The sequence below is a fragment of the Coregonus lavaretus genome (genome assembly GCF_964263955.1).
Source record: "Coregonus lavaretus genome assembly, chromosome: 28".
In the NCBI taxonomy this organism is placed as follows: Eukaryota; Metazoa; Chordata; class Actinopteri; order Salmoniformes; family Salmonidae; genus Coregonus; species Coregonus lavaretus.
In genome coordinates this window covers 1,357,161-1,381,341 of record NC_140015.1, presented here as the reverse complement: position 1 = coordinate 1,381,341, position 24,181 = coordinate 1,357,161, and the positions used below count along the sequence as shown (strand labels likewise).

Below are 24,181 nucleotides of genomic sequence, written 5' to 3'. Positions count from 1 at the left end.
AAATATAACCTATTTTTAAAACCTCTTATAAAGTTGGTTTTGAAGCATAAACAGGGAATTTGATATGTTTTACTGATATTATGATTGTCTGTTTCATATCTGCAAAGGGGTTAAAACGCTGTCAGTTCCACTTTAAGTGAGCTAAAAGAAATCAATCTCCAACAATTAGTCCTGTCTAAAGTTTTTCTTGGTAAGCCCTTCTCATGTGTGTGTCAGATGAGATGATCGTGGACTTCAGGAAACAGCAGAGGGTGTTTCCTGAAGTCCACCCCCCTATCCACATCGACGGGACCGCAGTGGAGAAGGTGGAAAGCTTCAAGTTCCTTGTCGTACACATCACCGACAAACTGAAATGGTCCACCCACGTAGACAGTGTGGTGAAGAAGGCGCAACAGAGCCTCTTCAACCTCAGGAGGCTGAAGAAATTTGGCTTGGCACCTAAAACCTTCACAAACTTTTACAGATGCACAATTGAGAGCATCCTGTCGGGCTGTATCACCGCCTGGTACGGCAACTACACTGCCCGCAACCGCAGGGCTCTCCAGAGGGTGGTGCGGTCTGCCGAACGCATTACCGGGGGAAAACTACCCGCCCTCCAAGACACCTACAGCACCCAATGTCACAGGAAGGCCAAAAAGATAATCAAGGACATCAACCACCCGAGCCACTGCCAGTTCACCCCGCTATCATCCAGAAGGCGAGGTCAGTACAGGTGCATCAAAGCTGGGACCGAGAGAATGAAAAACAGCTTCTATCTCAAGGCCATCAGACTGTTAAATAGCCATCACTAGCACATTAGAGGCTGCTGCTGCCTATTGAAATTACTGGCCACTTTAAGAAATGGAACACTAGTCACTTTAATAATGTTTACATATCTTGCACTACTCATCTCATATGTGTATATACTGTATTCTATTCTATAATATTCTACCGTATCTTAGTCCATGCCACTCTGTCATTGCTTGTCCATATATGTATATATTCTTAAATTCTATTCCTTACTAAATTAGTGTGTATTGGGTATACGTTGTGAAATTGTTAGATATTACTTGTTAGATATTACTGCACTGTCGGAGCTAGAAGCACAAGCTTTTCGCTACACCCGCAATAACATCTGCTAAACACGTGTATGTGACAAATACAATTTTATTTTATCTCTGCAAATGTGGATGTTGGCCAAGTGTTTAACCTTGATTGAATGAACTCCATGAATACTTTATACATTAACTGATAATTTATGACAAGAAACTGATTATGCGCAACTCAACTACAATGTAGGCTACCTGGAACTCGGCCATTCTCAAATCAAGAATCGCAGCAATCATTGGTCCGCTCAGACCATGTGATCTACAGTTGATTTCCTAGGAGGATGATGGAGTGTTTTGCTGGATGTTGATTCTTCTGAGTTTGAGGTGGCTATGATTTGATCGCTTTGAGATCAATTTCACCTCAATTAAATACGTTTTGGCGAAAGGACGACGAAAGACCATGGCCCAGGCTACACAGATGAATGTCCCCGAAATCAACACTCCGATAGCAGTAGAACACGATAAAAAGAAGCGACAGTTTACCATACGACTAAATGGTAATGTAACGTTAGCTACGCGAAATCGCACGTGTTTTCCCTTTTAACAACTGTTTACCAAAGAGTGTGGTTAAGCTAGCTTGCTAACCAACCTTTTCATAATCTTTTGAGCTAGCTTACCTCATTGCAGTCGAACTGTAACTTAGCTAGAAAAGGAGTGTATTTTTTCCTAATGGTCGTCGTTAGTAAACAAACGGACAAAAAGCTACTAGCTAGAACTCAAGTGGCATAGCCAAAGATTTTTAGAACTAAACCAAGATAGACCACAACCCTTGGTTTCCAATGGAACAAATGAGCCATAGTGGGCAGAACACGCAAGGAGGGGGGCAGTGCTAAGCGCGAGCTAGCGAGAGCCTCTCATCTGCATATTTCCGTTAGGTAACGCGTACTCTGAACTGCGCTTGTGCAATAACTCAATTCGCATTTGCACTCCTCCTAAACAACGCGATTTTAAAAAACTTTTGCAAATGGTAAAGTCTACGATGTTCACAACATATTCTAGTTTTGGGAACAGAACTGTATTGAGATCAAATGTTTCATCGATGAGAAAATTTGCAGAATGTCGGCCAAAATCCATCTCGTTCCATCTTCACCCACTGCTCGCCAGTGGGATTCCTCTCACTACCATATTTGGTAGTGAGCGGAAATGCCAAGCCGATTCTTCACATTTATAAATCCAGTGAAATATCTGTCTCATTGTTCTATCTGTGGCATAGCGTTAGCCAACGACGCTAATTGTTAGCTTCCTGGCAGTGAGTGGTTGAATTGAATGCTGTTGCTGTCACGCATCAAAAATGTTGTCGTTCATCTCAGTTAGTGTTTGCTATTTTATGTGCATGCACATTCGCAAAAACAAATACTGATGATTTGAGAGAATCTGCTTAACTTTCTCTAAAAACCCAATTCCTCATTTATCTGCCAGCACTCCTATCTTTGATAGATCTTTCATTGAGGTCTGATGGAGACTCAGACTGATGTGTACATACCTTTAATAGTCAGGCATGGCGTAGCCCTATAGCGGACACAACTCCATATTATGCATGAGTCATGACAACTTATTTAGCCTACAAATAATATCTGTGTGTTTACATTATCTTTTTAAAGTTTATATTCTGTAACATTGCACCCTTCTAAATAAACCCTTCTCTCTTTTGGTCCCAGGCTCTCATGACCGTGCGGTCCTCTTGTACGAGTATGTTGGGAAGAAGACTGTGGACCTGCAGCATACGGAGGTTCCAGATGCCTACAGAGGGAGAGGCATTGCCAAGCACCTGGCCAAGGTTCGACTGTCTGACAATATGGAATGGAACAATGGCCCGATGCCAAAATAGACACTACACCCTCACTCCTATTATATCTCTAGATGTTATTGACAACCCCTTCCATATCTGAAAGTCCTGGATAGGTGTAAGCAATATTACAGAAAGTTGTGGGCCTTGTTGCTTAGGGCTTACACTTATCTGGGCCTTTCAGATAAGTGATGAGAGTCCATAGGTCTCAGTAGTTTAGTTAGGCATTTGAGCCCATGGCCTTGTCCAGAAACAACCTCTAATGTTACCCATCATTTACAATATCACAACAATTCTGCAGGAGGACCTTGCAATCTGGAGCTGCTCAGCTCACTCTGTGTATGGGGAGATAAGTATTTGTACATCTTTAACCCAGTAAGAGATAGTAAATCGTTTCCTAAGCTGGCAGCTGATAAACTGCTTTCATGGGACAGTTTGGACTCTCTTTCCTGTCTAGTTCTCTTTATAACAGCTGCCTGGCAATATGAACGTTGATTGTAATTCTGGAAATCCAAGCGTCGGCCTGTTTATTCAGTCTAGGCAGAGCTTTGCCAGATGAGCTGAGCTCAGAGCGCGCTGGTGGGTAATATCAAGGGAGTGGTTATGGTAGAGCTAAGAGGAAGAAGAAAATTATCGGATCTGTGTAGACCGGAACGTTACTGTTTCAAATTTTTTATATCAAATAAAATATAATACAGCAAGTGTCTCACCTTTCATCTGCAGTCCCTGGTTAATGCATGTATTAAAATAAAACCAGAATGACAAAGACAATTACTTTGTGAACTCAAGCTACAAAACAACACCTTCATTAAATGGCAATATTCTGTTGCTTGCAGGCGGCCATGGATTTTGTGGTGGAAGAGGATCTGAAGGCTCACCTGACCTGCTGGTACATCCAGAAATACGTCAAAGAGAATCCCCAACCTCAATACCTGGAGCACATCCACCCCATGTGACCCCATGACGGAGAGGGAGAGAGACTGCAGTAGAAAGCATGGCCTCATGCTTTCGGTTTGGAGGACTTTGTGCTCTGTTTTTTGGGGGGGTGGGGGGTGGTAAGGGAGAGACGGGAAGGGGGCAACCATACTAGAGCTCTCCCTATCTCTACGGACATAAAGACTCCCTGTTGGAGAGCAGTGGTAGAGGAACTGTCCAAGTGCCATTGTCATTACTCGCGGCCTGTCCTCCATGGGCATGGATGCCACTGTATGTCATTGTGTTTGTTTGTGTGTGTGTGTGTGTGTGAAAACCAAGGAATGTTGCAGAGACTTGCTGCCCCCAAGGCTGTCTTATTATCTACACAGTGGCAAGACTATACAGGATTCCTGTTTTTTGTACCGTAAGAGGCAATGTCTCCATCACGCTTCGGCCGTATTGCTTTCACTTATTCTGTCTTGGCTGATCCTTGAAGAGGAGTGAACAAGGGCAGGGGGAAGGGAACAGCTTTCTGGAGTGGAATACAACCCTGATCATTCGGGTCAGGTCTAGTTTCTATGTTTGTCCTCTCGTCAAAGCCAGCAAGACAAAAAACAGCTGTTCATCAGGACCTTGATTAGCTGAATCAGGTGTGTTAGAGCAGGGTTGGCGCAATAGTGTGCACATCCAATAGCTCTCCAGGAGGAGGGTGGCGGGTTGGCCACACCTGGTAGACTTTAGACTATCATCAACATGTATCCCCCTACATGTATTCAGCCTGTCGTGGGCTAGTGAGGCGCTTCCCTCTATTCCTGCTGCCCAAGACCACTCCTCAGTAGGCCTACCTTTCACCTTAAATGTTACTGTACAGAAATCTGCTGTGCTATCTGACATGAGACATTGCCATAGAACCTTCATCGACAGTGGGGGTGATCTTCTACTGTCTGTAAAAGCACTAATTCAGGGCTGTTTTACTACACTTCAAATCTTGTGCAACATTTTCTCTATACAGTTTAAGCATGGCTTAAGAAAACAGAAAACAAAAGTCAAATATCAAGTGACAGGTTTTACCCTTTATTTTTTATTAGCTGAGTATCTTAAACTGCAGTAGGGATTCTCTCTGGCTTTGACCTAGGTGAGATGTACTATTTGGTAGGTGACTGAATGCATACTAGTCAGGTAGGCAGTAAAACTGATGACACTGAGTCTTCAGGGGATGGCTCTGTAGGCCTACTGTCTGACAGAGATGGGTATAAAGTCTGCAGACTGTCAGATTCTTTTCCATGTCTCTATCTTGTTTTAAATGAAATAGTACCATATTTGACTAATTGACTAGCAAACAATTGAAACGTTGATTTACAATCATTTAGAAGTGCCTTATACACTTAAAGTAAATTACCAAGGTAATAACATTTTAAAGGTGCACTTTATGCAATCAATCTATTTGAGAGGGAGGCGGGGAGCGGGCTAATGGATTGCACGTTACTTTGGTTGGCACTGGCTTGTTACAGGGTTACAACAGACTTCCCAGTGTAGAGTTCTATACCGTGCGTGCGATAAGCCAGGGATCAACTCACTAGAGAAGGTTGGATAAGACAGGACACAATATGGGTGAGTATAGTAACCTGAGGCAAGTAAATATCACCCCCACTTTAGTGTGACAGTCAGTTGCATTGACGCGTGAGTGTAGCCCATAAGGGCAAATAGCAAGTGGAACAATTTACCTGCTGCGCAACCTGGCTATATAATGGTTTGTTCTACTCTTCAGTCCCATAGTGTTGTCCTTGCTTGCGATTGGTCATCTTCCAACTGTTACAAAACATAAACATGATTTGTGTAGGCAGCATTTTCCGCATTTGTGTTGAGCATATTTTGGATTACAGTTGACGTTAATAAAGGGTACTAGTGTAGTAAATTAAACTGACCTCTACATGTACATTGTATAAATAATTGTAGTGGTACAGCCTACATGTATTACATTAATTATGGGAAATGTAGTACGACAATGTACATGAAGTCGGCCTCGCAGTGTATTGCAAATATAGCATACACACTACACATCCTAGCGTGCACTGCGTTGACAGCAGTCGTGTGTTGGTTCTCCAAGATGGCGTCGTTGGGAAGGAGGCGCGGTGTCCCAGTCAACAGGGAGAGGTCAGTTAGACTCAATCATTGCCATATTACGACTCTTTTTGTGTACAAGGTCTGTTTTATGATACGCCACACATTCACAATTCCAACATATGGCTTTTAAAAGCTTAATGCAGCTGTCACTTTCCCGAATTCCTTCCTCCATAACTGCTCATGTGATGTTTTGATTAGCAAGTTTGCTAACTTCGCTAGCCTGTTCATCAAAGCTTCAAAATGAAGTTCTGGATAGGTTAGCCATCCAACTAAAATAGTGTGAAAACATGCCGTAACGTTACAAAGTAGATGTACAAGCACATATGAAATATATCGGTCGTATAACACAATATTAACGTTTTACTCGCCGCTTGTAATTTACGGACTTGTTAGTTTTCGGAGCAGCTAGCTTCCAAACAGTGGTGGAGCTAACCAATGTATGACCTGACGTTATGCAAAGCTGCGTCCAATACAGCACAGCAGCAGCTCCCATGTTATACGTAGCTAATATACATGTTACTGGAATTGTTGAAACAGTTGTGAATGATCAACATGCTCGCTAACCCAGAGTTTTGTTTACGTTAGCTAGCTAACAGTAGTTAGCTACTTGACGGGTGCGTTCGTAAATTCGCTCTGGAGTGTCTGACTCAGAGTGCGCTCAGCCAGGGTGAATTTACTAACGCAGCCTTATTTAGCTAGCGGTGTTAACCTTGTTAGGGAGCTAGCTAGCACTCTTGCGCGGGGTATAATGTTTGCAAAGTGAGGGATTCGAGTTTTACACGTGTTGAGTTATTTCCACTTGATATAGCTAAATTTGTTTTCTCCCGCATATTGTTTATATTGTCCATAGCCAAGTTAACGTTATCACCATAGCTTATTACTAACAGGCAACTTGACAGTGACTGACGACTAGTTAGTGAACTCTGAGAATTCTAAATGCGAGAAAATACCCTACTTCCCCTTTGATTCAACAGCTCTTATTTATGTCAAACATGCACAGGCAACATGTCAAAGTTCCACAAAAGTGTCTTGTTTTGACCATACAGTGTGCTGAAAAAACAGGTGTTGTGCACTAATCTGATATCAAGGTCATGGACTATATGTCAATTAAAAAAGTCGTTCCCCTTATTTCTTAGCAAGTAGTAATCATCTGTACATCATCGTTAAAGAAACTGGTGCAACCATTTGCCTTGGGCCCGACGCTGCACAATTGCTATGAAGCTTGGGAAATAATTGGGAATGTAATATTGTGATTCTCTTCCATTTCCATCTACTTACTATTTCTGATCCCCACCCAATCCCCTCTCTCCCTCTTTATCTCCCCTCTCTGTGCACAGGGGAGTGATGGCGGCAACGGACTGCTACATCGTTCACGAGATCTACAACGGGGAGAATGCACAGGACCAGTTTGAGTACGAGCTGGAGCAGGCGCTGGAGGCCCAGTACAAGTACATTGTGATCGAGCCCACGCGCATTGGCGATGAGACGGCCCGCTGGATCGCCGTGGGCAACTGCCTGCACAAGACGGCCGTGCTGTCGGGCACCGCCTGCCTCCTGACGCCGCTCTCGCTGCCGCCCGAGTACTCTCGCTATGTGGCACTGCCCGCTGGCGCCCTCAGCGTGGCTTGCTCCGCCCTTTACGGAATCTCCTGGCAGTTTGATCCCTGCTGCAAGTACCAGGTGGAGTACGACAGCCAAAAACTTTCGCGGCTGCCCCTGCACACACTCACCTCCTCCACGCCAGTGGTGCTGGTGCGCAGGGACGACATCCACAGAAAGAGACTCCACAACACGATAGCGCTGGCCGCCCTGGCCTACTGCGCCAAGAAGATCTACGAACTCTATGCGGTATGAGCACACTCTGAAGAAAAATACAAAAAATAAATAAAAAAATATAATGGGAAAAGAAAGAATCCACCCAGTAGTAAGCCGAGTGGAAGCCATGCGCAGAGTCGAGGGTTTGCCCCTAACCCCCACCCCCACCCCACCCCACTTGCGCGGGTACTTACTTTTGGCCTGTATGATGGATCAGAGGGATATAGTTAAAACTAGAAGGAATTATTTTTCCCTTCTCATTTTCTTTACTTGTAAGTGACATCATCAGTGCACATGGTATTCCATATAGTACCCTTGAGCCTCTTCCCCGTCCCTGTCCCCCTCGCAGTACACTAAGTTAGTGCACAAGGGTAGCTAAGTAAAAATAAATAAAGACTGAATCGTGTTGCAGTTGAAACGGACAGGCTTAAGTATTACCAACATTTTTGTCTATTCCTTGTAGTTTTACTGTACCCCTTTCTTGCTGATCAGTACGTCACTCTTTCATTAAACATTAGGATACTTCAAACTCCTTTCTGTATTTTCTTTTTCATTAAACAAATTCTACACCATGTCTTGAATCACAAAGCAATACCTTTTGTTTTCAGATTTTTGTCTTTCTAGGTTTACTCACTCTTTGGAACAAATACAAATTCAAGACCTTTAAACATACTTGTTTGGTCATCCCTCACCAGTCAAAGTTGTTAAGGACAAGACAGACCAACACGAACGTCGACCATGCGCAGCAAGTCCTATTGCCTTTCTGTTCATTTCCCAACTATTCTACATGTTGAATTGCCACCATTGTGTTGGTCTGTCTTGTCCTTTACACACATGCAGTCATGGGTAAAAAGCCTGTCCAAATTGAGCTCTTTGTGGGATTGTTAGACACTTAATGGGGACTTGCTGAGTGTAGGAGTGGGTTGTGTATGTAAGGGACATATACACTGAGTGTACCAAACATGAAGAACTCCTGCTCTTTCCATGACATAGACTGACCAGGTGAATCCAGGTGAAAGCTATGATCCCTTATTGATGTCACTTGTTTAATCCACTTCAATCAGTGTAGATGAAGGGAAGGAGACAGGTTAAAGGATGTTTAAGCCCTGTGACAATTGAGACATGGATTGTGAATGTGTGCTATTCAGAGGGTGAATGGGCAAGACAAAATATTTAAGTGCCTTTGAACGGGGTATGGTAGAAGGATACTGGCGCACTGGTTTGTGTCAAGAACTGCAACGCTGCTGGGGATTCCCATGTGTATCAAGAATAGTCCACCACCTAAAGGACATCGGCCAACTTGACACAACTGTGGGAAGCATTAGAGTCAACATGGGCCATCATCCCTATGGAACGCTTGACACCTTGTAGAGTCCATGCCCTGATGAATTGTGGCTGTTCTGAGGGGAAGGGAAGGGGAGGGGCTCAGTATTAGGAAGGTGTTCCTAAGGTTTGGTATACTCAGTGTATATGGATCTGAGTCCCAAATGGTGCCAGTAGTCTTCTTGTGGTGTTTTTTAATCCTAAAATCAGGTTTGCTCTAGAAAATATGCAGTTTATGTAACATACAACATGACAACCTTATGTACACACGACTTGGCCGGGTTACAAGAAAATGGTCATGCATAGATATAAAAAAGTACATTTTTTAAAAAGATGTCTCACTAGTAAATTAATAAGCTGTTGTAAACCTTTGGAAATTTCAGGGAGAGAGCAATAGTAATTGTTATTGTTTCTAACCATTATGGTTTCAATTTTATTTGGAATATTATTTGAAATTGTCAGTCTTTGCAGCTTGATGGGGGCCTGATTGTCATTCTTTGCAACGCTTGAAATGGTTTGAAAGTGTTGATTACGACTGCATTGGAAATGTAACTAGCCAACCAAGTATTTGTCTATCATCTATTCAGGGCAACATACCTCCTTTACCTGTGTTTTCTTTCATGTTATTGCTTTGCAAAATATTATAGAAACTGAACAATGCCCATCCATGAACAACCTGGAAAGTCTTTGTCAGGACTGCAGTTAAAATACTTACAAAATGTACAATGTTTTTTTTTTTTTGTAATTGTGCTAGCTTATTACCTCCAGCTCTATCTTTGGATCATCTTGATATGGATTTGAGAGTCGACATCAGTTGAGAATCGTGTGATACCAGAGAAGAGGCCCAAGTCGGTGGAAAATTAGTCTCCCTCCAGCAGGTGGCGTATTTTCGTTTCACCCACCAAGCAAGGAGTTTTTGTATGGAGGTCAATGAGTGTCGAATTTGGGCGACAAAAAAAATGGATGGCTTATTTGATACGTGACGTTTATTTGATCAAATATACGTTTCGTAATGCTTAAGTTGTTACGAGTGTACTGATATAAGTATGAAATGTGACTTCCCGGCAACTTTAAGAAAAAACACTTTATATCGAGATGGCTACGCATATTCAAGACATGAGGCTTGTAGCGTACAGGCGGTTGACGTCAACAACCCTAATCGAATATTCAAAACAGGGCTTCAATAATGAGATGTATCCACCAATCCAAAGAAAGGACAGACGGGAGCTAGCCCGCTGTTCCGCTTCGTGGACAACGACTACCATTGTTAGGGCGGAGAGACATGTAATCTTGTCAGTATATCCATAGTCCTTGGTGACGCTTTGGTGTGGCTGTGACAGATATAAATATGTGTAGAGTTGAAACTATTGTAAACTAAAGGAATACAACCTGTTTCCACCGGTTAAAAAACGGGATACCCCGGGTTAGAAATAATGTGCACCCACAGATTGATAGCCTACACGTGATTGGCAGAAACCCTTCTAACGTCACATACAACTGATTGGCCGGAATTCAACTTTCCAAGCTGCTTCCGGGTTACTTTACATCAATCCAGGGATGAGAAATGTGTTGTACGCCGAATCAGTGGAGGCTCCTCCGAGGAGGAAGGGAGGACCATCCTCCTCAGTGAATTTCATAAAAATAGTGAAATATTGAAAAAGTTATACTTTTTAGATACAACTATACTAAATATGTCACCAAATAATTGATTAAATTTGCACTGTTTTGCAATGAAGTTCTACAGTAGCCTCAGCAGCACTCTGTATGGTAGCACCATGGTGTAGCCGGAGGACAGCTAGTTTCTGTCCTCCTCTGGTTACATTGACTTAAATACAAAACCTCGGCGGCTCCTGGTTCTCACCCCCTTCCATAGACATATACAGTAGTTATGACAACGTCCTCCAACCTATCAGAGCTCTTGCAGCATCAACTGACATGTTGTCCATCCAATCAAAGGATGAGAGAATGAATCTAGTAATGAAAGCGTAAGCTACAGCTAGCTAGCACTACAGTGCATACAATGTGGTGAGTAGTTGACTCAAAGAGAGCGAAAGACAATAGTTTAACAGCTTTGAACAAATTAATTTATTCAAAAATGAAGAAGCGAGAGAGCGCTAGCTATATTTTGTTGTATTTTTTACACTTTCACTTGTGCAGCTACCTAGTTTAGCCTACTCAAACAGAGAGGGGTGCTATGTTAGCTAGCTGGCTGTGTAAACTCTGTGGATTTGAAAAGTAAAAGTGCTCCTGAGTAGAATCAAATCAAATTGTATTGGTCACATGCGGCAAATACAACAGGTGTAGACTTTACAGTGACATGCTTACTTACGAGCGCATTCCCAACAGTGCAGAGCTAAAATGTAAGACAAATATTTGCTAAATAAAAAAGGAAATAGTAAAACAATAACGAGGCTATATTCAAGGAGTACCGAGTCAATGTGCAGGGGTACGAGGTAGTTGAGGTATGTACATGTGGGTAGGGGTAAAAGTGACTAGGCAATGAGGATATATAATAAACAGAGTAGCAGCAGCGTATGTAAAATGTGTCTGTGTGTGTGGTGTCAATATGCATGTGTGTGTTTTGTATGTGGGTAGAGTCTAGTGAGTGTGCGTAGAGCCTGTGCAAGGGAGTAAGTGCAAAACAATTAAGATAAATAAATAATAAAGGGGGTCAGTGTAAATAGTCCAGGTAGCCATTTGATTAACTGTTCTTATGGCTTGGGGTAGAAGCTGTTCAGGTGCCTTTTGGTCACAGACTTGGTGCTCCGGTACCGCTTGCTGTGCGGTAGCAGAGAGAAAAATCTATAACTTTGGTGGCTGGAGTCGGACAATTTTTAGGGCCTTCCTCTGACACCGCCTGGTATAGATGTCCTGGATGGCACGAAGTTCGGCCCCAGTGATGTACTGGGCCGTACGCACTACCCTCTGTAGCGACTTGCGTTTGGATGCCGAGCAGTTGCCATTCCAAGCGGTGATGAAGTCTGTCAAGATGCTCTCAATGGTGCAGCTGTGTAACATTTTGATTATCTGAGGATCAATGCCAAATCTTTTCAGCCCCCTGAGGGGAAGAGGCGTTGTCGTGCTCTCTTCACGACTGTGTTGGTGTGTGTGGACCATGATAGTTCCTTAGTGATGTGGACACCGAGGAACTTAACGCTCTCGACCCGCTCTACTACAGCCCCGTCAATGTGAATGGGGGTGTGTTCGGCCCGCCGTTTCCTGTAGTCCACAATAAGCTCCTTTGTCTTGCCCACGTTGAGGGAGAGGTTGTTGTCCTGGCACCACAATGCCAGGTCTCTGACCTCCCCCTATAGACTGTCTCGTCGTCGGTGATCAGGCCTAACACCGTCGTGTCGTCAGCAAACTCATGGGTGAACAGGGAGTGCAGGAAGGGACTGAGCATGCACCCCTGAGGGGCCCCCGTTTTGAGGATCAGCGTGGCGGATGTGTTGTTGCCTACCCTTACCACCTGGGGGCATCCCATCAGGAAGTCCAGGATCCAGTTGCAGAGGGAGGTGTTCAGTCCCAGGGTCTTTAGCTTAGGGATGAGCTTGGAGGGCATTATGGTGTTGAACGCTGAGCTGTAGTCAATGAACAGCATTCTCACGTAGGTGTTCCTTTTGTCCAGGTGGGAAAGGGCAGTGTGGAGTGCAATGGAGATTGGGCCGGTATGCGAATTGGAGTGGGTCCAGGGTTTTTGGGATGATTGTGTTGATGTGAGCCATGACCAGCCTTTCAAAGCGTTTCATGGCTACAGATGTGAGTGCTACAGGGCGGTAGTCTTTCAGGCAGGTTACCTTGGCATTCTTAAGGACTATGGTGGTTTGCTTGAAACATGTATGTATTACAGACTGGGTCAGAGAGAGGTTGAAAATGTAAGTGAAGACACTTTCCAGCTGATCAGCGTATGCTCTGAGTACGCGTCCTGGTAATCCATCTGGCCCTGCGGCCTTGTGAATGTTAACCTGTTTAAAGGTCTTACTCACATCAGCTACGGAGAGCGTGATCATACAGTCGTCTGGAACTGCTGGTGCTCTCAGACATGGTTCAGTGTTGCTTGCCTCGAAGCGAACATAGAAGGCATTTAGCTTGTCTGGTAGGCTCTTGGCACTGGGCATCTCTCGGCTGGGTTTCCCTTTGTAATCTGTGATAGTTTGCAATCCCTGCCACATCCGACGAGCGTCGGAGCCGGTGTAGTAGGATTAGTTCTTAGTCCTGTATTGACGCTTTGCCTGTTTGATGGTTCGTCGGAGGGCGTAGCGCGATTTCTTATAAGCGTCCAGATTATTGTCCTGCTTTTTGAAAGCAGCAGTTCTAGCCTTTAGCTCAGTACGGATGCTGCCTGTAATCTGTGGATTCTGGTTGGGATATGTACGTATGGTCACTGTGGGGACAACGTTGTCGATGCACTTATCAATGAAGCCGGTGACTGATGTGGTAAACTCCTCAATGCAATCGGATGAATCCCGGAACATATTCCAGTCTATGCTAGCAAAACAGTCCTGTAGCTTAGCATCCGCTTCATCAGACTACTTCCATATTGAGCGCATTACTGGTATTTCCTGTTTGAGTTTTTGCTTGTAAGCAGGAATCAGGAGGATAGAGTTATGGTCCGATTTGCCAAATGGAGGGCGGGGGAGAGCTTCGAATGTCTCTGTGTGTGGAGTAAAGGTGATCTAGAGTTTTTATCCCTTTAGTTCACAGGTGACATGCTGGTAGAAATGAGGTAAAACGGATTTCAGTTTTCCTGCATTAAAATCACCGGCCACTAGGAGTACCGCCTCTGGATGAGCATTTTCTTGTTTGCCTATGGCCCTATGCAGCTCGTTGATTGTGGTCTTAGTGCCAGCATTGGTTTGTGATGGTAAATAGACTACGAAAAATACAGATGAAAACTCTTAGTAAATAGAGGTGCTCCTGAGTACAATGGGACCCCCCTTATGTGACACAATGTACAGGAAATTGTGTACGGTGCAATATGTATGACCAATATGAAAAATGTGCTGAACATCGTGCAATACCAATGGGCTAATCAACAGCATTTCATACTGTACTGTTATTGGCCTTATTCTTGCAAGGTCTTGCTTATTCTTGCTGGTTGAGAACTGCTAGCTAACTGGCAAGCACAAAAACAGTCAACAACTTCGGGAGTACAGACCCCTAAAAATCGCCCGATCGCCCTCTAGTGTCAAAAGTAAGAATTGCCGAAAATGCACAGTCAGAGGAGAATAATTATACTGTCAAGGAAAAGTTATTTTTTTGTATTTTTATAGAAGCACACTAAGACAAAAGAAACATGACACAGTGTGCACATGATAACACATTAGCGCAGGACATTTATAAATTGATTAAAATGCTGGAAGGGAATGCTGGAATTAAACAATTAACTATGCAAATTAGCATAAGACTTGCCTGTGAAATTATGCTATTTTCTACATAGTGCACTACTTTCGACCAGATTCCTATCAAAAGTAGTGCACTATATAGAAAATAGGGTGCCATTTGGGAAGTAGCTTAGAAATCCTGAAGAGAAGTGGTTGTGTGTTGTCCAGGCGGGGTAAACTGATAGGGTCGGATGGTCCGGTCCAATCATCCCAGCCATGGAGCGTGTAATGGGGGGAGTGTGCTGGTGGGCTGGGGCTGGTGCTGCTCTACCGGCTGCTCCAGAGGCTCCAACAGGGGGCTACCATCCAGGATGCTGTGGTGGTCATCACTGGAGCCAGCTCTGGCCTGGGGAGAGGTGAGTGTTACTTTAGATATGAAAACATAAATGTCCTCGAGGCAATTTCGCAGCAACACAATGTAGGCTACATAGAGACAGAATCACAATTTTTTAAAATAAAAAACATACTCAAAGGTTCTAGTTACCAACTTTAAAATAGTGTGTGTTGTGTTGCAGAGTGTGCTCGGGTGTTCCATGCTGCCAAAGCAAGGCTGGTTCTGTGTGGCTGGGATGTAGCCAGGCTACAGGACATAGTTCAGGAGCTCACAGCCACCGCAGCAGAAAGCCAGCAGCAGGTATAGAGACACACACTCACTCACTTCTCATCTCCTCTTCCTCCACTGGGCTGATCTGAAAACATACGATAAGGGAGAGCGATTAGTTGAATACTAGAATTTTGCCTTCACCAGTTCAGCTTTTTTACATCATGTCAGATGAAGGAAAGGGGACGAGGGGAGACAGCAACATTAGACTATTGAGATGCACCCCTTGAATTCTTATGACATGTCTATGACGTCATCACCGGCAGACGTACACCCCCATTATGGTGATCTTTGACCTGTCCGACACAGCGTAAATGGTTGCCATAGCCGTGAAGGAGATCCTGAGGTGCTACGGCCACGTGGACGTCCTCATCAACAACGCCGGCATCAGTCACCGCAGCAACATCCTGGAGACGCACATCTCCGTACAGTGGGACGTCATGGATACCAACTACTACCAGCTCTAACTCAAGGTAGAAGGTTATGATCACCTGATTTCCAAATGTACACTCTGTGGTCAAATGACAAATGCCATTAATGTCTTGAACTCATGTAGTCTCTTGATTCTTCTCTCCACTCTCTCAACTTTGTTTGTTTTCTCCCTTTCTCTCCATCCCTCTCTCTCTCTCCAACTGTAGCCCTCCTGCCCTCCATGGTTCGCCGGCACAGTGGACACGTAGTGGTCATCAGCAGTGTCCAGGGGAAGATTGCCATCCCCTACAGATCAGCTTGTGAGTAATGTAGCAAAAGTGATGCCAACCCTATAACTGAGGTAAAATAATTATCCATGAAATCAGACAACAACAATCTACGAACCGTAATACGGCACATTTCCAAAGGAAGTTGAAACAAGTGTTATTTCCACCTGCAAATAGCTCTGTCAGTGATATCTGTACAGTCGTGGTCAAAAGTTTTGAGAATGACACAAATACTAATTTTCACGAAGTCTGCTGCCTCAGTTTTGATGATGGCAATTTGCAAATAACCCAGAATGTCATGAAGAGTGATCAGATGAATTGCAATTAATTGCAAAATCCCTCTTTGCCATGAAAATGAACTTAATCCCAAAAAAACATTTCCACTGCATTTCAGCCCTGCCACAAAAGGACCAGCTGCCATCATGTCAGTGATTGTCTCGTTAACACAGGTGAGAGTGTTGACGAGGACAAGGCTGGAGATCACTCTGTCATGCTGATTGAGTCAGAATAACAGACTGGAAGCTTTAAAAGGAGGGTGGTGCTTGAAATCATTGTTCTTCCTCTGTTAACCATGGTTACCTGCAAGGAAACACGTGCCGTCATCATTGCTTTGCACAAAAAGGGCTTCACAGGCAAGGATATTGCTGCTAGTAAGATTGCACCTAAATCAACCATTTAATCGGATCATCAAGAACTTCAAGGAGAGAGGTTCAATTGTTGTGAAGAAGGCGTCAGGGCGCCCAAGAAAGTCCAGCAACCACCAGGACCGTCTCCTAAAGTTGATTCAGCTGCGGGATCGGGGCACCACCAGTGCAGAGCTTGCTCAGCAATGGCAGCAGGCAGGTGTGAGGGCATCTGCACGCACAGTGAGGCGAAGACTTTTGGAGGATGACCTGGTGTCAAGAAGGGCAGCAAAGAAGCCACTTCTCTCCAGGAAAAACATCAGGGACAGACTGATATTATGCAAAAGGTACAGGGATTGGACTGCTGAGGACTGGGGTAAAGTCATTTTCTCTGATGAATCCCCTTTTCGATTGTTTGGGGCATTCGGAAAACACCTTGTCCGGAGAAGACAAGGTGAGTGCTACCATCAGTCCTGTGTCATGCCAACAGTAAAGCATCCTGAGACCATTCATGTGTGGGGTTGCTTCTCAGCCAAGGGAGTGGGCTCACTCACAATTGTGCCTAAGAACACAGCCATGAATAAAGAATGGTACCAACACATCCTCCGATAGCAACTTCTCCCAACCATCCAAGAACAGTTTGGTGACGACCAATGCCTTTTCCAGCATGATGGAGCACCTTGCCATAAGGCAAAAGTGAAAACTAAGTGGCTCGGGGAACAAAACATCAACATTTTGGGTCCATGGCCAGGAAACTCCGCAGACCTTAATCCCATTGAAAACTTGTGGTCGATCCTCAAGAGGCGGGTGGACAAACAAAAACCCACAAATTCTGACAAACTCCAAGCATTGATTATGCAAGAATGGGCTGCCATCAGTCAGGATGTGGCCCAGAAGTTAATTGACAGCATGCCAGGGCGGATTGCAGAGGTCTTGAAAAAGAAGGGTCAACACTGCAAATATTGACTCTTTGCATAAACTTAATGTAATTGTCAATAAAAGCCTTTGACACTTATGGAATGCTTGTAATTATACTTCAGTATACCATAGTAACATCTGACAAAAATATCTCATAACACTGAAGCAGCGAACTTTGTGAAGACCAATACTTGTGTCATTCTCAAAACTTTTGATCACGACTGTAGTAGTAAAGCAATGAAATTGAATAAACATATGGTGTGTTTTGAGCAGATGCGGCCTCCAAACACGCCACCCAGGCCTACTTCGACTGTCTGAGGGCTGAGATGGAGCGCTACAGTATACAGGTGACAGTGGTCAGCCCTGGCTACATCAGAACCAACCTGTCTCTTAACGTTGTCATGGAGGATGGCTCCAAATATGGAGGTAAGGGAGAGGAATTAGCTGACCACTCTCTCTCTTTCTCTCATTCTCTCTGTCTGCTCTTCCCCTCCCCCTCTCTCTGTAATTACGTTAGTAGTCTATTTATTTCTCTCCTTTCTACTCTGGTGAAGTCCTGGACAAGACGACAGCTTTGGGGCGGGAACCGAAAGATGTGGCCCAAGTGGTCCTGAAGGCTGTCCATCACAGGAGTAAAGAGGTCCTATTGGCTGGGCCCCTGCCCACTCTGGCCATCTACATTCGCACCCTGTGGCCCGCCCTCTTCTTCAAACTCATGGCCTCTCGGGCAACCCAAACATTGTTGAGTACATTTCATTTGTTGAAATGATTAGCTTTGGAGTTTGTTTTCATTATCATTTCTGAATTAAACACAAATAACAGATTATTAGTTTGATGTCTCTGTGTTGTGTGCCCCTGAGCTATATCACAATTACTGGTTTAGCTAATAGACCTGTTAGAAAACTCAGTTGCTCTGTCATCTGTGAGTTCTTCATTAGTGAATACTGTATTAGGTGATGATGATTGTTTTTGAACAAATCTGTTGATGGTGCAGATATAGTATGAAAAATGTATGTATCTGGATAAGAGCGTCTGCTAAATGACAAAAATCTAAAATGTAAACTATAGTATAGAGTTTCAGGTTAATAAAAAGGTATTGCATTCAGGGATTGATTCTAATAACCTTATTTCTCTCAAAGGATATTACAATCAAAAACAGTGAAAAACAGGACAGGGTGAAAACATGTACAGCAGCCTAATACAATATAATGTATTACATGGTAACACATGCTGACTGAGAAATACAATTTACATGAATACAGAATAATTTGAGTAAACATAGTGATCAAAATGTTCCCCCAAAAAATCCAACAAGGAAAGTTTACATTTTCTGGAGTATATGATGGGATTTTCCCACCAGCATGGAGTGACAGTCCAGCGGTTTTCTCTGAATGTTCTTGCAATGTTCCCATGAAACGTTTCTAGAAGTTCTATTTTACATTAAATATGTAACTTTATTGGCAACCTGACCAAATTGACATAGAAATGTGAGTTATAGCTCTGTCATTTTCATTGAAAACAAGTCTAAAAGAAGCTGTAGATCTGTTCTATGTGCGCTATTTCTATGCTTCCCGTTCTTAAATTTCGTTTTTTGCATCTTTCGGTTTTGTACAACAGCTTCAAACAGCTGAAAATACAATATTTGTTGTTATTGAAAATATATTTCACAGTGGTTTATATCAGGGGTTGGAACCAATTCAGGGAACAGAACCGGAAACCGGAAAATAACATCATTTTTCAAGGAACGGAACCTGGAACGAAAGTGATTCATACTGTTCCGGAACAGAACCGTTATTTGAAAAGCATGGGAACCGGTTAACAACATTATTTTAAGTTCCAGGCATTTTTTTATTAGCTAGAGAAGAATGGATTAATGCTAGTTAAGGATACTGTATGCCTCATCACGTTTCACGTTGGATTTATTAACTACAAAAAGGTAAGACGTGTTTTTAATTCCGGTGCCGCTCTGCACACACAAGCTTGTTAGCTAGCTAGCTCAAAGGACATTCAATGTTCCTCCATAGAAGCCGCTCCTCCTAGGTATAATTAATTCTGTGGACCTAATTCAGATAATGCATGTAATAACAAGATGCCCAGTGCTTCAAGCCTACTCCTCAACCCTCTCTCCCCACCAGCAAAATTTCAGTCGCATCATGTTAGTCATTGCATGCCTTAGAGAGCTATTTATAACTTGTCGGAAATGTCCAGATCTAGGGCTGTTACGGTGAAAGTGCGTCGCAAAAACCATTATGCATTATGATGAAACTGGCTCTCATGAGGACTGCCACAGGAATGGAAGACTTGCTTGGGCCAAGAAACACGAGCAATGGACATTAGACCGGTGGAAATTTGTCCTTTGGTCTGGAGTCCAAATTTGAGATTTTTGGTTCCAACAGCCGTGTCTTTGTGAGACGCGGTGTGGGTGAACGGATGATCTCTGCATGTGTATTTCCCACCGTAAAGCATGGAGGAGGTGTTATGGTGTGGGGGTGCATTGCTGGTGACACTGTCTGTGATTTATTTATAATTCAAGGCACACGTAACCAGCATGGCTACCACAGCATTCTGCAGCGATATGCCATCCCATCTGGTTTGGGCTTAGTGGGACTATCATTTGTTTTTCAACAGGACAATGACCCAACACACCTCCAAGCTGTGTAAGGGCTAATTTACCAAGAAGGAGAGTGGTGGAGTGCAGCATCAGATGACCTGGCCTACACAATCCCCCGACCTCAACCCAATTGAGATGGTTTGGGATGTGTCGGATCGCAGAGTGAAGGAAAAGCAGCCAACAAGTGTTCAGCATATGTGGGAACTCCTTCAAGACTGTTGGAAAAGCATTCCAGGTGAAGCTGGTTGAGACAATGCCAAGAGTGTGCAAAGCTGTCATCAAGGCAAAGGGTGGCTATTTGAAGAATCTCAAATCTCAAATATATTTTGATTTGTTTAACACTTCTTTGGTTATTACATGATTCCATATGTGTTATTTCGTTGTTTTGATGTCTTCACTATTATTCTACAATGTAGAAAATGGTAAAAAATAAAGTACTGGGAGAAGGGAATTATAATTATTATATTCAGCCCATGGGCACAATGGCCACTTTGGCTGGAAAAGGCATGGATTTATTAGGGGGCATTACGGCCACACAAGGGGGATGCCACCGGGAAATTCGAGGCCTGGTGAGAATATTATCAAGTTTTATTTGTATTTTATTTAACCTTTATTTAACCAGGTAAGCCAGTTGAGAACAAGTTCTCATTTACAACTGCGACCTGGCCAAGATAAAGCAAAGCAGTGCGATTAAAAACAACACAGAGTTACATATGGGGTAAAACAAAACAAAGTCAAAAATACAACAGAAAATACATATACAGTGTGTGCAAATGTAGCAAGTTATGGAGGTAAGGTAATAAATAGGCTATAGTGCAAAATAATTACAATTAGTATTAACACTGGAATGATAGATGTGCAAGAGATGATGTGCAAATAGAGATACTGGGGTGCAAATGAGCAAAATAAATAACAATATGGGGATGAGGTAGTTGGGTGGGCTAATTTCAGATGGGTTGTGTACAGGTGCAGTGATCGGTAAGGTGCTCTGACAACTGATGCTTAAAGTTAGTGAGGGAGATAAGAGTCTCCAGCTTCAGAGATTTTTGCAATTCGTTCCAGTCATTGGCAGCAGAGAACTGGAAGGAATGGCGGCCAAAGGAGGTGTTGGCTTTGGGGATGACCAGTGAGATATACCTGCTGGAGCGCATACTTACGGGTGGGTGTTGCTATGGTGACCAATGAGCTAAGATAAGGCGGGGATTTGCCTAGCAGTGATTTATAGATGGCCTGGAGCCAGTGGGTTTGGTGAGGAATATGTAGTGAGGACCAGCCAACAAGAGCGTACAGGTCACAGTGGTGGGTAGTATATGGGGCTTTGGTGACAAAACGGATGGCACTGTGATAGACTACATCCAATTTGCTTGTCAAATTGTGAATGAGAGACTGATGAAGTGCAGCCTGCACAAGAAACAATGCAGAGCTCATGCCTTTCATGCATCTTTTTTTCAAATCATCCTTAGAGTTGCATCATGCAGCCTTAGACTGTATTTAAAATCCAACGTTTGTATCACAACTAAAGTTGCATAAATAACTCCAAGCATATAGGAGGACCTGTTTCTTTGTTAACCGCTAAACACAGAATAGCCACATGTGCCCACTCCCTTGGAAATCATTTGGAGAAAATATACTTTCTATTTTATTCAGCTATGTATTCTTCATACTATAAAATAATATAAAAATAATGCCACAGAATTCTAAGCAAATCTTGTCTGCTAAATTAACAACTGTAGCCCACAGCCATAGCCAGATAAGGGCCTAACATAAGGACAATTCTGAGTATGTATGCTATTCTGTTCTTCTGAAATAGACTACATTTTCTTCATATCATGTTTATTGAGACCTGTCTAAAATAAATAATGAATTTATTGTGATGGTGTAGGCTATGTTAAATAGATTTATTAGACCTTGTTAAAATGTGGATGTTCCAAAGGTCAGCATCAGTGGCATGTAGTCTATGCGTGGAAGACAGGAGATGCTAAACGTGTTTATGTTAATTAACAGTCAATTACCGTGAGACCGGCAGTTATTTGCTTAACAATCACCGGCTGACAAAATGTCTTGACCGCAACAGCCCTATCCAGATCAAAGTTTTTTTATTTCTTTTTTTTAGTGCATAGATTTTGTACTTTTTTGGTCACTGAAATATCACATGGCAAAATGTATTGAAATGCAAGAAAATGAGTTTTAAAACCGCAAAATGTTCTTTGCACCCCATTACAAAATGTGTAGAATTGCAGGAAATAAGCTTTAAACCTGTAAAATTGTCTCCACCAACAAGAGGTGTGTGAACAGTTTGTGTCATGAACAGTACTTGTGCGGGATGTTCCCCAATGCTGGAATGAAATTCTCACCAAGAGGGAGGCCTTGATCATCAAAGTTTTCATCGTCATTCAGCTCCACTACAAAAGAGATATCGAAGAGGATATTTGTAACGTATGATGATGTTGGGATCCAGGATGTCGTCCACCGGGACCCAACAGCGCTCCTCTGGACCATACCCCTCCCAGTCCACCAGGTACTGGAGCTGACCCGCACGTCATCGGGAGTCCAGGAGGGACCTGACGGCATAGGCGGGGCTCCCATCGATGTCAAGGGGAGGTGGAGGGGGTGTCGCAGGTGACGGCACCAGCCAGGGGACCAGGAACCACCGGCCTGAGGAGGAAAACATGAAAAGAGGGTGAGATTCGGTAGTTAGTGGGGAGTTGTAATCTATAGGTTACCTCGTTGACCCTCCGGAGGACCTTGAAGGGCCCCACAAACCGGGGGCTCAGCTTCCTATAGGTTCCTGGTGGAGAGCCAGACGCGATCACCAGGATGGAAAACGGGAGCCTCACTGCGGTGGCAGTCCGCCTGCGCCTTCTGACAGCGGACGGAGCGCTGGAGCGTCACATGGGCATCGTTCCAAACCTCCTCTGAGCACCTGAACCACTCGTCCACCGCAGGAGCTTCGGTCTGGCTTGGGGTCCACGGAAGGGGGTCAGCCCGGTGGAGGAGTGACGCAGTGAATTCTGGTCGTGGGTGAAATGTCCCTTCAGTATACGGAAGGCCTCGTCGGCTGCAGGACTCCACACAAACTTACAGGGACCACCCTTGAGGAGAGAGGTGAGAGGAGAGGCGATGAAAGGAGGAGTGGGCCTGGTCGATGAAATTCCAGCGGCGCCAGAGTCCACTAGAGCTGTAGAGACCACACGAGGGACAGCCAGCCAGTGAAATGGAAACCAAAAAGGGTTTCGCGGAAAGTAATGATGGAATACTCAAGCATACCCCGGGAGACGGATGATCACGGGGCCGCCCCTCTGCCCTCGTGGACTCCAGGTTGGAACGCACCGGACACCGCTGAAGCTGGTGTTCCTCCTGACCACAATCGGAACAGAGCCCCAGCTGTCTCCGGCAATGCCGCTCTGCCGCGGAGAGGTGTGTGGTCCCTACCTCCATGGGTTCAGGCTCTGTTTCAGGACGGCCAGAAGAGGAAGGCGAAAGAGGGGGTGCCGGCGCTCTCAAAGAAGATTATCCAGACGGATAGCCATCGAAGACTGAGGCTACTGAGGGCTAAATAAAGGGAGAGTAATCAGGGTGATGATGAAGTCCAGGTGTGTGTAACGATGGGGAGCAGGTATGCGCAATGATGGTTGCTAGGTGTGTGTAATGTGGATTGCCAGGACCGGTGGCTAGTAGACCGGCGACGTCGAACGCCAGAGCGGGAGTAGGCATGACAATATTACAACAGTGTGCAGGTACTTAACTATTACTTTCATATGATCTTTTTGTACCCTTTACCTGCATGGGTAATTGCTAGATGTGAAGATACAATTTTAACACATTTCATTACAAAACATCACACTTACCCAGAGAAGCAACTCTGAAGATACAACCCTCGAGCACGATGTTCCTGTCATAGAAACCTTTGAGGAGACAACCCTTGAGCAGGATGCTCCTCTCAGTAAATGTTTGATTTACATTTTTAATCCCCTATAGAGGCTGTCTTTTAGAATTGGTTATTTGGTGACCATCGCTCACATCAGGGGCCTCATTTATCAATGTTGAGTAGAAATTATTCTAAAATACTACTACTTACAAACGGAATTTAGAATGGTCATATGCATAGAAAAGTGTGGTTTATCAAACAATCCTACACACGTTATACGCACACTGGTAGGAGATAACCATTGATAAATATCAATTGTTCTCAGCCTCGGTGCTCGTGCACGATCTTGGTTGTTTGTATTTCGAAACGCCCCTAATTAACCATATTATGGTTAAAATCATCCCTTTAAAGCTTGTGGGGAATATAC

At 43.9% G+C, this 24,181-nt stretch overlaps 2 protein-coding genes and 1 pseudogene across 3 annotated transcripts; all 3 read left to right on the top strand.

Annotated features, from left to right (window-relative positions):
* The first annotated feature begins 1,344 nt into the window (after nt 1–1,344).
* natd1 (protein NATD1) lies at nt 1,345–5,068 on the top strand. The gene is made up of 3 exons (XM_084145733.1): nt 1,345–1,585; nt 2,747–2,865; nt 3,711–5,068. The coding sequence occupies exons 1-3, from the start codon at nt 1,489–1,491 to the stop codon at nt 3,828–3,830; spliced, it is 336 nt and encodes a 111-aa protein (XP_084001859.1). The 5' UTR covers nt 1,345–1,488; the 3' UTR covers nt 3,831–5,068.
* Nucleotides 5,069–5,747: 679 nt separating this feature from the next.
* LOC311104070 (transmembrane protein 11, mitochondrial-like) lies at nt 5,748–8,302 on the top strand. Its single transcript, XM_084145732.1, has 2 exons — nt 5,748–5,943; nt 7,251–8,302. The coding sequence occupies exons 1-2, from the start codon at nt 5,759–5,761 to the stop codon at nt 7,765–7,767; spliced, it is 702 nt and encodes a 233-aa protein (XP_084001858.1). The 5' UTR covers nt 5,748–5,758; the 3' UTR covers nt 7,768–8,302.
* Nucleotides 8,303–14,651: 6,349 nt separating this feature from the next.
* On the top strand, nt 14,652–22,451 carry LOC311103826 (dehydrogenase/reductase SDR family member 7B-like; annotated as a pseudogene). The gene is made up of 7 exons: nt 14,652–14,791; nt 14,951–15,069; nt 15,303–15,509; nt 15,675–15,767; nt 17,549–17,701; nt 17,830–18,021; nt 22,345–22,451. The product of its transcript is annotated as a dehydrogenase/reductase SDR family member 7B-like (transcript).
* Nucleotides 22,452–24,181: the final 1,730 nt, after the last annotated feature.

What these genes read in the sequence shown, in the direction of transcription:
- natd1 (XM_084145733.1), top strand. Translation starts at nt 1,489, where the DNA reads ATGGCCCAGGCTACACAGATGAATGTCCCCGAAATCAACACTCCGATA. An exon ending in GTTTACCATACGACTAAATG is followed by an intron (nt 1,586 to 2,746) that starts GTAATGTAACGT and finishes TTTTGGTCCCAG; the next exon opens with GCTCTCATGACCGTGCGGTC. An exon ending in TTGCCAAGCACCTGGCCAAG is followed by an intron (nt 2,866 to 3,710) that starts GTTCGACTGTCT and finishes TGTTGCTTGCAG; the next exon opens with GCGGCCATGGATTTTGTGGT.
- LOC311104070 (XM_084145732.1), top strand. Translation starts at nt 5,759, where the DNA reads ATGTATTACATTAATTATGGGAAATGTAGTACGACAATGTACATGAAG. An exon ending in GTCCCAGTCAACAGGGAGAG is followed by an intron (nt 5,944 to 7,250) that starts GTCAGTTAGACT and finishes CTCTGTGCACAG; the next exon opens with GGGAGTGATGGCGGCAACGG.